Below are 14,681 nucleotides of genomic sequence, written 5' to 3'. Positions count from 1 at the left end.
GATCACTACTCTTTGTTTACGTTCGTGAAGGTAAGAATGAAACCATTTAACCACTGATTCAGAAAAATTAAACAATAATGATAATTTCTGAAGTAATATATCAAAATCAAAGGTTTGAAATGCCTTACTATAATCAAGTAGAGTAAGGAGCGTCAGTTTTCTGTTATAAATAGCCAATCTTATATCCTCCCTTATGTTTACTAGTACAGTGCATGTGCTATGATTACTTCGAAAACCAGTTTGAAATGTATCCAATAAATTATTTGTTGTTAAGTATTCCCGAATTTGATCATTTACAATATATTGAAAAACTTTTGAAAGCTCGGGAAGGACACTGCTCGGATTGGACGATAGCCTGCAATATTATCAGCGTTGTTCTTTTTTGGAAGTGGGGGGACCTTAGCGAGTTTCCATACTGTGGGAAAAGTACCTGTGGCAAGAGAGTAATTAAAAATGTCAGTGATAGGATTAAATACATGCAGTAAGATTTTCCTGATCATGGTTATTGAAATATCATCTGTACCAGTGGCTTTATATTTAATTCTTTGAATCGCTTTTAATACATGTGCAGGCTGTACGTGAGAAGACGAGAACAGAGAGTTAATTTCCGAAGCTACAATATTATTCATTGTTTGCAGTTTCATAGAGGCTGGTACCATACAGGTTTGACAGAAAAAGTGTTCAATTCATCTGGCGTATAGTTAACAGCGTTCTTGGCTATGTTTCTCCCAACACCCAATACTTTAGCCATTTCCAAAGAACTGCTCCATTATTTTGGAATTCAAGTATTTAATAATCAAAGCGCCGTTTTGCCTTCCTTACTTGAGTGCAACGGTTTCTTAACATCCTATTGTTTTCGAATTTCGTATTAGGATTTATGGTGCTATCACTGGAAGGATCACTATTTTTAACATGTCTCCTGTATGCTCTATAAGCTTTATCTCTCCGCGCCATTAACAAACGTATTTCATCGGTTTAGCATGGTGATGGGTGTTCCGAAACACGTTTCTTAACTACAGGGGCGTGTCTATCATAGAAATTTATTATTAAAGAATTATTCAAATATTTGAATGTAATAAAGTGTGTGTTATCGCTGGTCGACCGCCATGAACATTCCTAAAGTAAAAAAAAAAAAAAAAAATGCTCGACGTGTATTCGATCGAAAAATTTCCAGATTACTCGCCAATCGCCTAGACCACTGAACTACAATCACTACGCTGTAAATGATTCGTGTTTAGTCTGGTTACTTTAAGTTTCTCTGCCTCACCTTGGAAATTGTATATTATTTTTTTTCTTCGTTTCAAAATGTCTTTCGTATTCCTCTTATGATGATATAAGTGAATGATTTTCGATAGAGTTTATTTTAATAAGTTCAGTTGTTCTTAAACCTTTGATACGCAAGTATGTTTTTTCTCCACATGAAACTACAGATAAGACAAATTTAATTCTCGTACTGTGCATTTGTTTCAAAGCAGCCACGGTCAAATACTTATGACAGCCACGGTATAAACTATGGCTCAATTTGATATATTGAAACAAACTACAGCCTCTTATTTTGAGAATAGAAAGATATGGAAACTTCTCAGTGGTACTCCATTTCATATTTGTACTATATTTCATGTAATAAAAAAAATTAAGTGTAATTTTATCATGAAATAAAGAGAATTATTATTTTTTTTTTTTTGTTGCTACTTAATCATTATCTCCATTCACATTTCCTTATTTGTTGAATTTGTTACAGGCGCGATAACGTATTATCATTCCACGGAGAAGACGATACGTGTATTACTTTAAAGGAAACCATTTCTCATTCAGATGAGGAATCTCATCCTTTGATGCAGTTCGGCAAGGGGTTTCATCCATCACTTTTTTCAAGGCATATTCTAGCTCAGGAGAGTGAAAAGCGTCATACCTACCGAAAGAGTGAAAAACATTTTAGTCAAAGTTCAACTTTGTCAAGCAATAACTTAGTGTACACAGGTCAAAAATCCCACATCTGCGGAGTATGTGGATTGGAATTTAGTGTATGCTCATGTTTGGCTTCGCAATTGTTAAATCGTACAGGACCAAGGTTACACACATGCCAAGAGTGTGGTAAGTCAGTTAATCAACGTTCATATTTGGCTAGACACACGTTAATCCACACAGGAGAAAAACCTCACACGTGCCAAGAGTGTGGTAAGGCATTTAATCAACGTTCCCATTTGTCTTCACACCTGTCGATGCACACAGGAGAAAAACCTCACACGTGCCAAGAGTGTGGTCGGGCATTTAGTCAACGTTCCCTTTTGTCTTCACACCTGTCAATCCACACAGGAGAAAAACCTTACACATGCAACGAGTGTAGGAGGTCATTTAATCGACGTTCCTGTTTGGCTTCACACATGTTAATCCACACAGGAGAAAAACCTTACACATGCAACGAGTGTGGTAAGTCATTTAATCGACGTTACACTTTGGCTTCACACATGTTAATTCACACAGTAGTAAAGCATCACACGTGCCAAGAGTGTGGTGAGGGATTTAAGCATCGTTCAGCTTTGGTTAGACACCTGTTGATCCACACAGGAGAAAAACCTCACACGTGCGAAGCGTGTGGTAAGGGATTTAGTGTACGTTCACGTTTGGCTAGACACATGTTAATCCACACAGGAGAAAAACCTTACACATGCAACGAGTGTAGTAAGTCATTTAATCGACCTTCCAGTTTGGCTTCACACATGTCAATCCACACAGTAGTAAAGCATCACATGTGCCAAGAGAGTGGTGAGGGATTTAAACATCGTGCAACTTTGGTTACACACGTTAATTCACAAAAGATATAAAGCGCACACTTGCCAAAGTGTGGTTAAGTCTTTAAATAAAATTCAGAGTTGGCTACCCACATGTTAATCCACACCCGATCCAAAATCTCACACGTGCCAGAACCCTGGAATGGAATTTATTCAACGTTCATACGTCTTAAGCCAAATAGGACGTAAATCTCACACATGGAAAATGTTGAAAATGATTTAGTCTACGCTCAATCCTTGCAAGGCACTTCAATACACAAGTGACAAACCAAAGAGATGCATAGAACGTAGCCTCCTATTTACTCAAGGTTCACATTGAGCAAGTTAATTGTTAATCCACACAAGACAAGAGTCTCACACGCGCGCAGTGTAGAAATACATTTACTGGCAGTTCTCATTTGGCAAATCGTATGGTAAGACACATATTTCAATAACGACAGATATGCGAAGGAAGTTCAAAAGGATTTAGTTTAGAATCAGCTTTTGGCAAGACACGTAAATAGACATGGCATATAAAAGAATTTGCCGCTCTCACAAGTTAAAGTTTTGGCAGAAATATTATGTGCACGATAAATACACTGCTAAAGAAAACTACAACAAAATTAAATATTAAAGGAGTCAGACCACATTAAGCCCTTCAAATGTATTTGCCCTTTGGATTTGAATATAAGTTGTGAAGGACAAATTGTTAAGTCCGAATTTTGGGGGCAGATGTTACAGGAAATTGGTTCCGCATCTACTCCGCGAATAGCTCTTCTGCTTTGCCGCCACAGCGATTGCTGCATAGTGTAAAGGTGGATGACGCCGACGAAGATTCAAATTACTATTTCGCAAAGGAACATTTATCTAGAGAGATAAGATAGAGAGAGTTCTTGTATGTAAGGGAGTTAAGGGCAACAAGTGTAGGCGACATCCTTCCTCATCAGCTACAAGTGTAGATCCGGCGGAAAAACATGTCAATTTCAACACTAGGACTTTCTGGACCATCTGCATTTTAGCTGCATCTTGCTTGTCGATACATGGTTGCGCAGTTCCATTTTCACCGCAAATTTTTATATTTCCCGTTTTTATGACATTCTTTCATGCTCTTTGACAGAAAAGTTTATGCAATTTGAAGATAAGAAGCGATCATAAACTCAAGTCTTCGTCCCTTCCACATGGGTTAAACTGATCAGATAAACTTTACGTAAAAATCGTATTAAGGTTGTATGTGTCAAAAAATGACTGACTAATAATATTGAAAACGATTGCATTCCAGTTCTTGTCGTCTTTGATTTCAAAGCGAGATTAATAGCATTTTTATCCAATGTGTTAATGACTTTACCGGAATTCGTGGTTTTTGTGCGAAAAGAGGGTCTGTACCAAAATTTCGACGCAAATATCTTCTACTCTTTTTCGCCAACAGTCGTTTCTCAAGCGCGGAATGATGATATAAGGTGAATGTGCATGTGGGTTGATAAAAATGAAGTTCGAAGCTATGTTTCGCATTCCTTACTTATTCTCTTGTATACTTAGAAGTTTTTGAGTATACTGACTTACCAACTTTTCACTCGTTTTATAAGAAAAGTTGTTATATCAGGTTTTAAAGTTTATTCAAAAACGTTCTGTTTACCTTATAAAAATCGGTACTGTGAGACAACGTCACACCTGTCAAAACGAACCAGCATACAAAGTTTTACACCATTGTATTAATATATCGGTATTTCAACACATTTTTATAAATTTTAAAGCGTGATCCTCTAAAATCAAGCAATAATGAGTTAGCAACTTCTGATTTGAGTGCTTCATATAGTTCGCGTTCAACCTTGACAAGACAAATTTTAATATACACAAGTGGAAACCTTCACGTATACGAAGAGTTTGGAATACTATTTGGTCTATACTCAAGTTTGGAAGGATATTTTAATACACATATGAAACTCTCACACATATGACAACACAAAGGCGAAAAGAAGATTTATATGGAGCTCACGTTTTACAATGCACAAGAGAAAACATACTAAGGAAAAAACTAAAGCGTTCTACGTGTGTAGAAAGGGCTTAATTAAAGTTTCTATTTCTCAACAGATATATTAATACAGATGGGGAGTAACTGTTCAGTCAAGACTATGAAGAACGGTATAATCGAAGTTCAATTTTGAGAAAACATGCTATCTCATACAGGTAAAAGATGGCTGTTCATAATTGTGAAAAGCGTTTACATGAAGTCCATATTTTGTTAGTGGAAAGACATTGTAAGATATGTGAAACTAATTACTAAAAAATCATGTTTCTACATAAAAAGTATCTTCAATTTACACACGTGATAAAATATACAAATGCGAAGCATCTTAGTTATCAAATGTGCGATAAAATTCGTTCAATATTACGTATCAATCTCACGTACTGCCAATTCACGTTTCCGCTCGCGACGACGGTAATTCGTCCATGATTGATTATTCACATTTTTCAGCATTGTGAATGATGCGAAAAGTATGTTTTGGAGCATTTAGGTTTAGTAAATCAAGACAAATCATTGTTGACCAAACGTATAAGTTTAATTAAACTATAATACTGCTAAATATGAGTGAAAACACTGTACAAAACACAAAATAACAGATTCGAACCTAACCAATATCCATGTCACTGAGCTTGTTGTTATAATGCTGATATTTATTGCAAAGAGCAGTAATGATTGAATGCTTTTTGCATATGTTTTTCCACAATATGTAGACTCAAGTCGGGTTCAAAGTTAATCAACATGCACTTCACTGCTCTCTTTCTGAGATTGCTTGCATGTATTGCAAGTAGTGATAATTGTTGACTGCAATCTGAACATTTTTTTCCACAATCATTACATTCAAGGCGAGTTCTGTTGCTTTCACTTGTACCGCAGATGTAGGAAATATCTCTTCGGATTGGTTACACTGCTTCATCATTGGTAGTTAGTTTTCTGTATTGTGCCAAGCACACCAGCAATTTTTTTTTTGCAAAGTTGATATTTTACGATGAGCTTTCAGGTTTTCGTTTATTATTTCTAATGCTAACAGGTATAGATATGGGTTTGTTATATTTTTTATGTTAGGGCAGTTAAAAATGAAACAGCGGATGAAAAACAATGAAACTTTTATTTACAATTTTATGTAAATGCGAAACAAAAAATCACGTTTTGGCTCCCTCTGACGGCAGATTGGCCGTTCACCCTCCACTACCAACTTTGGGATTGTACTGAACGGGAAGTAATGCATTTGATAATTTTCTCGCAGAGGATTGATATGTTTAGAGTAGCGAGATATTGCTTTTGCATTACACATTACTTTCTAATCCACATTTACAAATGGAGGAGAATCAGGCTGTTTTCCAAGAACAGGGAAAACAGGATTCCCTGAAACATCTACTAAAAATGAGCGAAAGTGGAAAAGAAATAATATATGATTTCGAACACAGAAAGGTCCAGCTTATATTGTCCTGGCCAGAGGCTCTCAGGCCGGAGTGAAAATAAGAGAAACTCATACTCTGGGGGACTGATAGATAAATGAGATAAGGTGGACCAGTAAACGGATTGAACAGGGAGGTACGTCGATTATGCAGTTGAGAATATATTACAAAAGATTTTATTAAAATTTTCTGTTCTTCCCTCAATTTGTGCACCTGATATAACATTGTACTTTAAAAGACTTATGCTTGAAGTTTTAGATCTAGATCTGATAAGATACCAAAATTGTTTAGTGTGGCTGATGCTGGTGTCGTTTTTTTAAAGATATAATCTAGGTGTTTCCTGCATCTCAATAGCTTTTTATATTAAGTCGTATATCAGAAATTATTTTAAGATATGTATACATTTGGAAATGCACACCACAATTCCCAGTTTTTTTTTTTTATTATTATTATTTGGTAATGTGTAGCGACTCTGTTCGCCGTGCCTCATTGGAAATTTCATTGTTTTTACTTTTTTGAACAGTAGAAAGTATTTATTGTTGCATTAAAAACATGAGGGAAAGAATTCAGTGCCTTGTCTATAGTTCAATTTAGTAAAAGTATCCACTGTATCACCTGTTGCACTTTGCAAATTTCACCCAAAGTGCCTTCCTTCAGTCAGGTACAAACTTTCTCTTTGAGTTGGATTGCTGGCTTCTGGGATTGGGAATATCGCGGTCTGGGAGAAGGAACTCTTTATATGAGATGACGGATTATGTCAGAAAAATAGACTTGACATAATTTAAGCTGCTATTTTTACGCGCGTTATGAAAATCGTACAATCCCAAGTCGAGTGCTTGAGTAGAATGTTCGACAAAGGAATGTCATTTGTGTGAAGTTATCCCATGTTTACTGTAGATCCATATGTAAGCCCAAGATATATTCACCAAAATGAAAAATTTTGCCACCTTGTGACAACATTTGGAAATGATTCGTGGCATGTTTCCATTAAACTTGAGGACGGTTCGTATATGGTCTGCAGAAACACCGGACGAAGTTTGTTTTGGATAGACTTACTTGAGCTCAAATATTTTCACACTCACGTACGAGATCATTCTGTGCTCTGTTGCCCTATTTATTTTAATACAACAACAATCCGCCCCTGTGGTCTTGCGGTCGTTTATCTATGTAGAGAATTGGTTGAGAAAAGGCATTCCACTGTTCCTTACCAATATATTCAGACACGTTTCAATTACCACTAGACAGCCATATTCCAGCAACTAACTAATATTCATACCACAGTCCGTAAAATTGATTATAATGCATTGTACATTTAGATAGTATAGTTTAATCGTACTGCACTTTTGATCAGCATTCTTCTGTACATCACCAAATTAAACGCAGAATATGGAGCACTTGACGGCACACTTCTCTAGCGTGGGATCACTTTGTTCTAGTCACTCTCACTCTTTTCTTGCCATCTGGGTTGAACATTGTAAATTATATTAATTGAGTGTTCTGTAGCATTACGTGAAAACGGTATATCACTGCTTTTCCAGCTGGAGAAACTGTCAAACGCAGACTCTAGCCGTAACCTTACTACTGGGTTCACAATGGAAATGAAAAAGCACAGAAATAGCACAAATATTTTTCCCGAAGCAGGAGCACGAACCTTAACTTTTCTGCGGTTTGATGCAATTTTTTTTTAACTTTATGCATAGACTATCCTAAGTACATGCAAAGATTTCGTATTGCAAAATTTAACACACAGATTTACGGTGCGGATAGCCGCATCATCCATAATTTATCAAAATCTTTTGATCCTCTAACCAAAAGTTTTCCAAAGAGCTTTCCTTTTTCGATTACCTAGTCCTACTCTGGAGCTATACCAATGCATAACTTTCCCCATATTACAGTACTATATCGAAAAACTAAATCTCACCTATATCAGCAAACGCTTCCAAACTCAGCTCCCTTTATTCATACAATATCTATTACCTCACTTTAGATCCTACACGAAATCGCTATCAGCATACCCCTTGTCCCTAATGTTTACGCCCTGTTACTACACTTTACCCTCGTGACATTCATTGTTCTTAACCCTACAGTGGTAACGTGAAAGAAAATTTCATGAATGGTAACACTTTGCTTCCTGGACCCAGGACCATTTTTGCCTGATAAGATGTGAACTAGGATTTAAATTTCTATTATATTTACAATATTAAATACAAACACCAGATAGTGGATACGCTTTAAGCGAAACTGTACATTCACTTTATTGAAGCAATATATTTCTTGTTATAATTAAGTTCGATACCTATGTGACTATTTTATTGCTTAAATACCAGCACTCAAAATAAAATATTTATGAACTAGAAAGAAGTAAACAAGGATTTCTCCTAATAGGGGTGTATTACACATAAGGAAACTCATTATGTTCACTGTTGACTCATTATATTCCATATCGAAAAGGCGAGACTTCACGAGAAACTAATCAATTTCTTTATATTCATAAACTATTAGCATTTGGCAACCACACTCTTCAAAACGTTCATCTTTTGCACAACCATGAATATTACGCGTTCAGCACAAAGCTCGCAACATTCTTCACTTCGATTTTCATGCCACTTACAATGGTTCGTACGTGCAATTTCATGTATCTACACTCGAAACAAATATTTAACTTCATAGTGATCATATATACCTAGGTATTTGACTATGACTTTTATTTCTATTTCTCAACATTCTCTTCTACTTACTTCATAAACTCATATTTGAACAATTATTATACGAGGAACAATTTTACACATTGCTTATCAGTAAAACGCATCTCACTTCCAAATTTAGTTGCAAATTTACCGGCTATCAACTCATTCGACACGATAAGAAGCTTCCGACTCGACGCGCCACCAGCGCCGTGACAATATATTTTATCCTTACACATGGTATAGTATTGACTCTCCATCTAATATTCCAGAACATCTAATCATAACTATTTATTACAGATCTTTATGTGTCACAATGACAGTCATCTATGTTCGACCAGGTCGTCCTATTCCCCTCCCATTCCAATATATTTCAAATAATTTCCGACATTACCTGATCTCTTCCAATATTAACATCCATAGCCGCTCAGACCGAGAAAAAACAGCTTTTAACAATTTTATCCCTGCCTCCACTACATGCTTCATTCACACATTACCAAAACCAATCCGTTCCTGATCTAACACTACTCCTGACATAGTGATCACATGGTCTCTCGCCCACAGTATTTTTATCTACATTCTAGATCCTCTGGGTAGTTAACATGTGCCCATTACACTCACTCAAAAAGTTTCCACTACTTCTTCCTTCGTCTGAGCACCTTCTCGGCTAATACTTCGCTACTAAACTCATATACTGTCAGCCGCCTATCCTCCTTTTACTAAAAATGAATTACACCTTTGAATACCAAAACTGGGTCAATTTGGCCCAGATGATCTTTTATAAAAAAATGCCACAATATCAAAAAGAGGTAGTGGGCTAATATTTTTGTTATTCTTCCATTAGCAACCATTTTTGCTTTTGGAAATCATTTCAGTAGAATTCATATAAAAACAACAAAATACCCCCAAAAATGGCAGAAAGTGTAGCTAGGTCATTTGCACCCAGTTTTGTATACCTCGCGGCACGGCCCACAAAAATATCGTTTTATTATTATTATGATTATGATTATTATTATTATTATTATTTTGCCAATTGAAATGAAACCTGGAATAATCACTTCTCCGTTCTACCGAGCTTTGATTCGGGTAAGAGTAATACTAAATATTTTTTTATATACTCCTTTTTCCCCACTCTTTCCCACGTCCACACGTCACTACATATTTCCTTCTCAGCAATTGTTATATTTTGGTTCAGTTCCCTAAAATATCTGGTTTTATTTTTAGCAAGACACGTGATTCTTCACCCCTTAAAAGTACTATGTAATATTACTTATAACGTTGATACGTAATATTCAACGAATTTTATCGCACTTTTGATAACTAAGATGTTTCGCATTTGTATATTTTATCACGTGTGTAAATTGAATATAATTTTTATGTACAAACATGATTTTTTAGTAATTAGTTTCACATATCTTACAATGTCTTTCCAGTAACAAAATATGGACTTCATGTAAACGCTTTTCACAATTATGCACAGCCATCTTTTACCTGTATGAGATAGCATGTTTCCTCAAAATTGAACTTCGATTATTCCGTTCTTCATAGTCTTGACTGAGCAGTTACTCCCCATCTGTATTAATATATCTGTTGGGAAATAGAAACTTTAATTAAAACCCTTTCTACACACGTAGAACGCTTTAGTTTTTTCCTTAGTATTTAATAGTATGTTTTCTCTTGTGCATTGTAAAACGTGAGCTCCATATAAATCTTCATTTCGCCTTTGTGTTGTCACATGTGTGAGAGTTTCATCTGTGTATTAAAATATCCTTCCAGACTTGAGTATAGACCAAGTAGTATTCCAAACTCTTCGTATATGTGAAGTTTTCCACTTGTGTATATTAAAATTTGTCTTGCCAAGCTTGAGCGCGAACTATATGAAGCACTCAAATCAGAAGTTGCTAACTCATTATTGCTTGATTTTACAGGATCACGCTTTAAAATTTTATAGAAATGTGTTGAAATACCGATATATTAATACAATGGTGTAAAACTTTGTATGCTGGTTCGTTTTGACAGGTGTAACGTTTTCCTACAGTACCAGATAATTATAAGGTAAACAGAACCTTATTTAAAACCTGATTTAAAAATTTAAAACCTGATTTAACAACTTTTCTTATAAAACGAGTGAAAAGTTGGTAAGTCAGTATACTGAAAAACTTCTAAGTATACAAGAGAATAAGTAAGGAATGCGAAACATAGCTTCGAACTTCATTTTTATCAACCCACATGCACATTCACCTTATATCATCATCCCGCGCTTGAGAAACGACTGTGGACGAAAAAGAGTAGAAGATATTTGCGTCGAAATTTTGGTACATACCCTTTTTCCCCACAAACACCACGAATTCCGGTAAAGTCATTAACACTTTGGATAAAAATGCTTTAATCTCGCTTTGAAATCAAAGACGGCAACAACTGGAATGCAATCGTTTTTAAATATTATTAGTCAGTCATTTTTTGACACATACAACCTTAATACGATTTTAACGTAAAGTTTATCTGATTACTTTAACCCATGTAAAAAGGACGAAGACTTGAGTTTATGATCGTTTCTTATCTTCAAATTGCATAAAATTTCCTGTCAAGTGCATGAAAGAATGTCGTAAAAACGGGAAATATAAATATTTGCTGTGAAAATCGAACTGCGCAACAATGTATTGACAAGCAAGATGTACCTAAAATGCAGATGGTCCAGAAAGTCCTATTGTTGGAATTGACATGTTTTTCCGCTGGATGTACACTTGTAGCTGATGAGGAAGGTGCGCCCTCACTATGGATGTCGCTAAAACTTGTTGCCTTTAACTCCCTTACATACAAGAACTCTCCTGGACTATATTTGGAATTTTTATCTCTACATAAATGTTTCTTTGCGAAATCGTCATTTGAATCTTCGTCGGCGTCAGCCACCTTTACACTATGCAGCAATCACTGTGGCGGCAAAGCAGAAGAGCTATTCGTGGAGTAGATGCGGAACCAATTTCCTGTAACATCTGAACCCAAAATACGGACTTAACAATTTGTCCTTCACAACTTACATTCCATTCCAAAGGGCAGGTACATTTGAAGGGCTTAATGTGGTCTGACTCCTTTAATATTTAATTCTGTTGTAGTCCTCTTTAGCAGTGTATTTATAGTGCATATAAAATTTGTGCAAAAACTTAACTTGTGAGAGCGGCAAATTCTTTTCTATACGCCGTGTCTATTTACGTGTCTTGCCAAAGCTGATTCTAAACTAAATCCTATTGAACTTCCTTCGCATATCTGTCGTTATTGAACTATGTGTTTTAAGATACGATTTGCCAGTAAATGTATTTCTACACTCCGCGCGTGTGAGACCCTTGTCTTGTGTGGATTAACAATTTCTTGCTCAAGGTGAACCTTGAGTAAATAGGAGGCTACGTTCTATGCATCTCTTTTTTTTGTCACTTGTGTATTGAAATGCCTTGCAAGGATTGAGCGTAGACTAAATGATTTTCAACATTTTTCATGTGTGAGATTTACGTCCTATTTGGCTTAATACGTATGAACGTTGAATAAATTCCATTTCAGGGTTTTGGCACGTGTGAGATTTTGGATCGGGTGTGGATTAACATGCGTGTAGCCAACTCTAAATTTCATTTAAATACTTAACCACATTTTGGCAAGTGTGAGCTTTATATCTTTTGTGAATTAAGGTGTGTAACCAAAGTTGCACGATGTTTAAATCCCTCACCACACTCTTGGTACGTGTGATGCTTTACTACTGTGTGAAGCCAAATTGGAACGTCGATAAAATGACTTACCACACTCGTTGCATGTGCAAGGTTTTTCTCCTGTGTGGATTAACATGTGTGTAGCCAAATGTGAACGTACACTAAATCCCTTAACACACTCTTGGCACGTGTGTGGTCTTTCTCCTGTGTGGATTAACATGTGTATAGCCAAATCTGAACGTGTTTTAAGTCCCTTTCCACACCCTTGGCACGTGTGTGGTTTTTCTCCTGTGTGGATTAACAGGTGTCTAACCAAAGCTGAACGATGATTAAATCCCTTACCACACTCTTGGCTTGTGTGTGGTTTTTCTCCTTTGTGGATTAACATGTGTCTAGCCAAATGTGAACGTACACTAAATCCCTCACCACATTGGTTTCACGTGTGAGGTTTTTCTTCTGTATGGATTGACAGGTGTGTAGCCAAATTTGAACGTACACTAAATCCCTTACCACACTCGTGGCACGTGTGAGGTTTTTCTCCTGTGTGGATTGACAGGTGTGTAGCCAAATGGGAACGTACACTAAATCCTTTACCACACTCGTGGCACGTGTGATGTTTTTCTCCTGTTTGGATTGATAGGTGTGAAGACAAATTGGAACGTCGATTAAATGCCTTACCACACTCTTGGCACGTGTGAGGTTTTTCTCCTGAGTGGATCAACAGGTGTGAAGACAAATTGGAACGTTTTTTAAATGCCTTACCACACTCTTGGCACGTGTGTGGTTTTTCTCCTGTGTGGATTAACAGGTGTCTAACCAAAGCTGAACGTTGATTAAATCCCTTACCATACTCTTGGCACGTGTGTGGATTTTCTCCTGTGTGGATTAACATGTGTCTAGCCAAATGTGAACGTACACTAAATCCCTTACCACACTGGTGGCACGTGTGAGGTTTTTCTCCTGTGTGGATTGACAGGTGTGTAGCCAAATTTGAACGTACACTAAATCCCTTACCACACTCGTGGCACGTGTGAGGTTTTTCTCCTGTGTGGATTAACGTGTGTGTTGCCAAATTAGAACGTCGTTTAAATCCCTGACCACACTCTTGGCACGCGTGAGGTTTTTCTCCTGTGTGGATTAACATGTGTCTAGCCACATATGAACGTCGAGTAAATGACTTACCACACTCTTGGCATGTGTGTAACTTTGCTCCCGTACGATTTAACATGTGCGTAGCCAAACATGAACATACACTAAATTCCATTCCACATACTCCGCAGATGTGGGATTTTTGACCTGTGTGCACTAAGTTATAGCTTGACAAAGTTGAACTTTGACTAAAGTGTTTTTCACTCTTTCGGTAGGTATGACGCTTTTCACTCTCCTGAGGTAAGTGATGGATGAAACCCCTTGCCAAACTGCATCGAAGTATGAGATTCCTCATCTGAATGAGAAATGGTTTCCTTTAAAGTAATACACGTATCGTCTTCTCCGTGGAATGGTAATACGTTATCGCGCCTGTAACAAATTCAAGAAATAAGGAAATGTGAATGGAAATAATGATTAAGTAGCAACAAAAAAATAATCATTCCCTTTATTTCATGATAAAATTACACTCAATTTTTTTTATTACATGAAATATTGTACAAATATGAAACGGAGTACCATTGAGTAGTTTCCATATCTTTCTATTCTCATAATAAGAGCCTGTAGTTTGTTTCAATATATCAAATTGAGCCATCGTTTATAGCGTGGCTGTCATAAGTCTTTGACCGTGGCTGCTTTGAAACAAAAGCACAGTACGAGAATTAAATCTGTCTTATCTGTAGTTTCATGTGGAGAAAAAACAAACTTGTGTATCACAGGTTTAAGAACAACTGAACTTATTAAAATAAACTCTACCGGAAATCATTCACTTATAAGAGGAATACGAAAGACATTTTGAAACGAACAAAAAAATAATATACAACTTTCCAAGGTGAGGCAGAGAAACTTAAAGTAACCAGACTAAAGACGAATCATTTACAGCGTAGTGATTGTAGTTCAGTGGTCTAGGCGATTGGCCAGTAATCTGGAACTTTTTCGATCGAATA

General features: G+C 36.5%; 1 protein-coding gene across 1 annotated transcript in view; it reads left to right on the top strand.

Moving 5' to 3' along the window:
* The window catches only part of LOC145689076 (uncharacterized), a 65,759-nt gene extending 61,671 nt beyond the window's left edge, over window positions 1-4,088 (top strand). The window contains exon 2 of the mRNA XM_081763203.1: window positions 1,742-4,088. Coding sequence (XP_081619329.1) covers window positions 1,742-2,825 — 1,084 coding nt within the window. The 3' untranslated portion in view covers window positions 2,826-4,088. The remainder of the gene's footprint in view (window positions 1-1,741) is intronic.
* Window positions 4,089-14,681: the final 10,593 nt, after the last annotated feature.

Source organism: Thermobia domestica, chromosome 7 (genome assembly GCF_964235325.1).
Source record: "Thermobia domestica chromosome 7, izTheDome1.hap1.1, whole genome shotgun sequence".
In the NCBI taxonomy this organism is placed as follows: domain Eukaryota; kingdom Metazoa; phylum Arthropoda; class Insecta; order Zygentoma; family Lepismatidae; genus Thermobia; species Thermobia domestica.
This window is presented reverse-complemented; position numbering and strand designations above follow the sequence as displayed.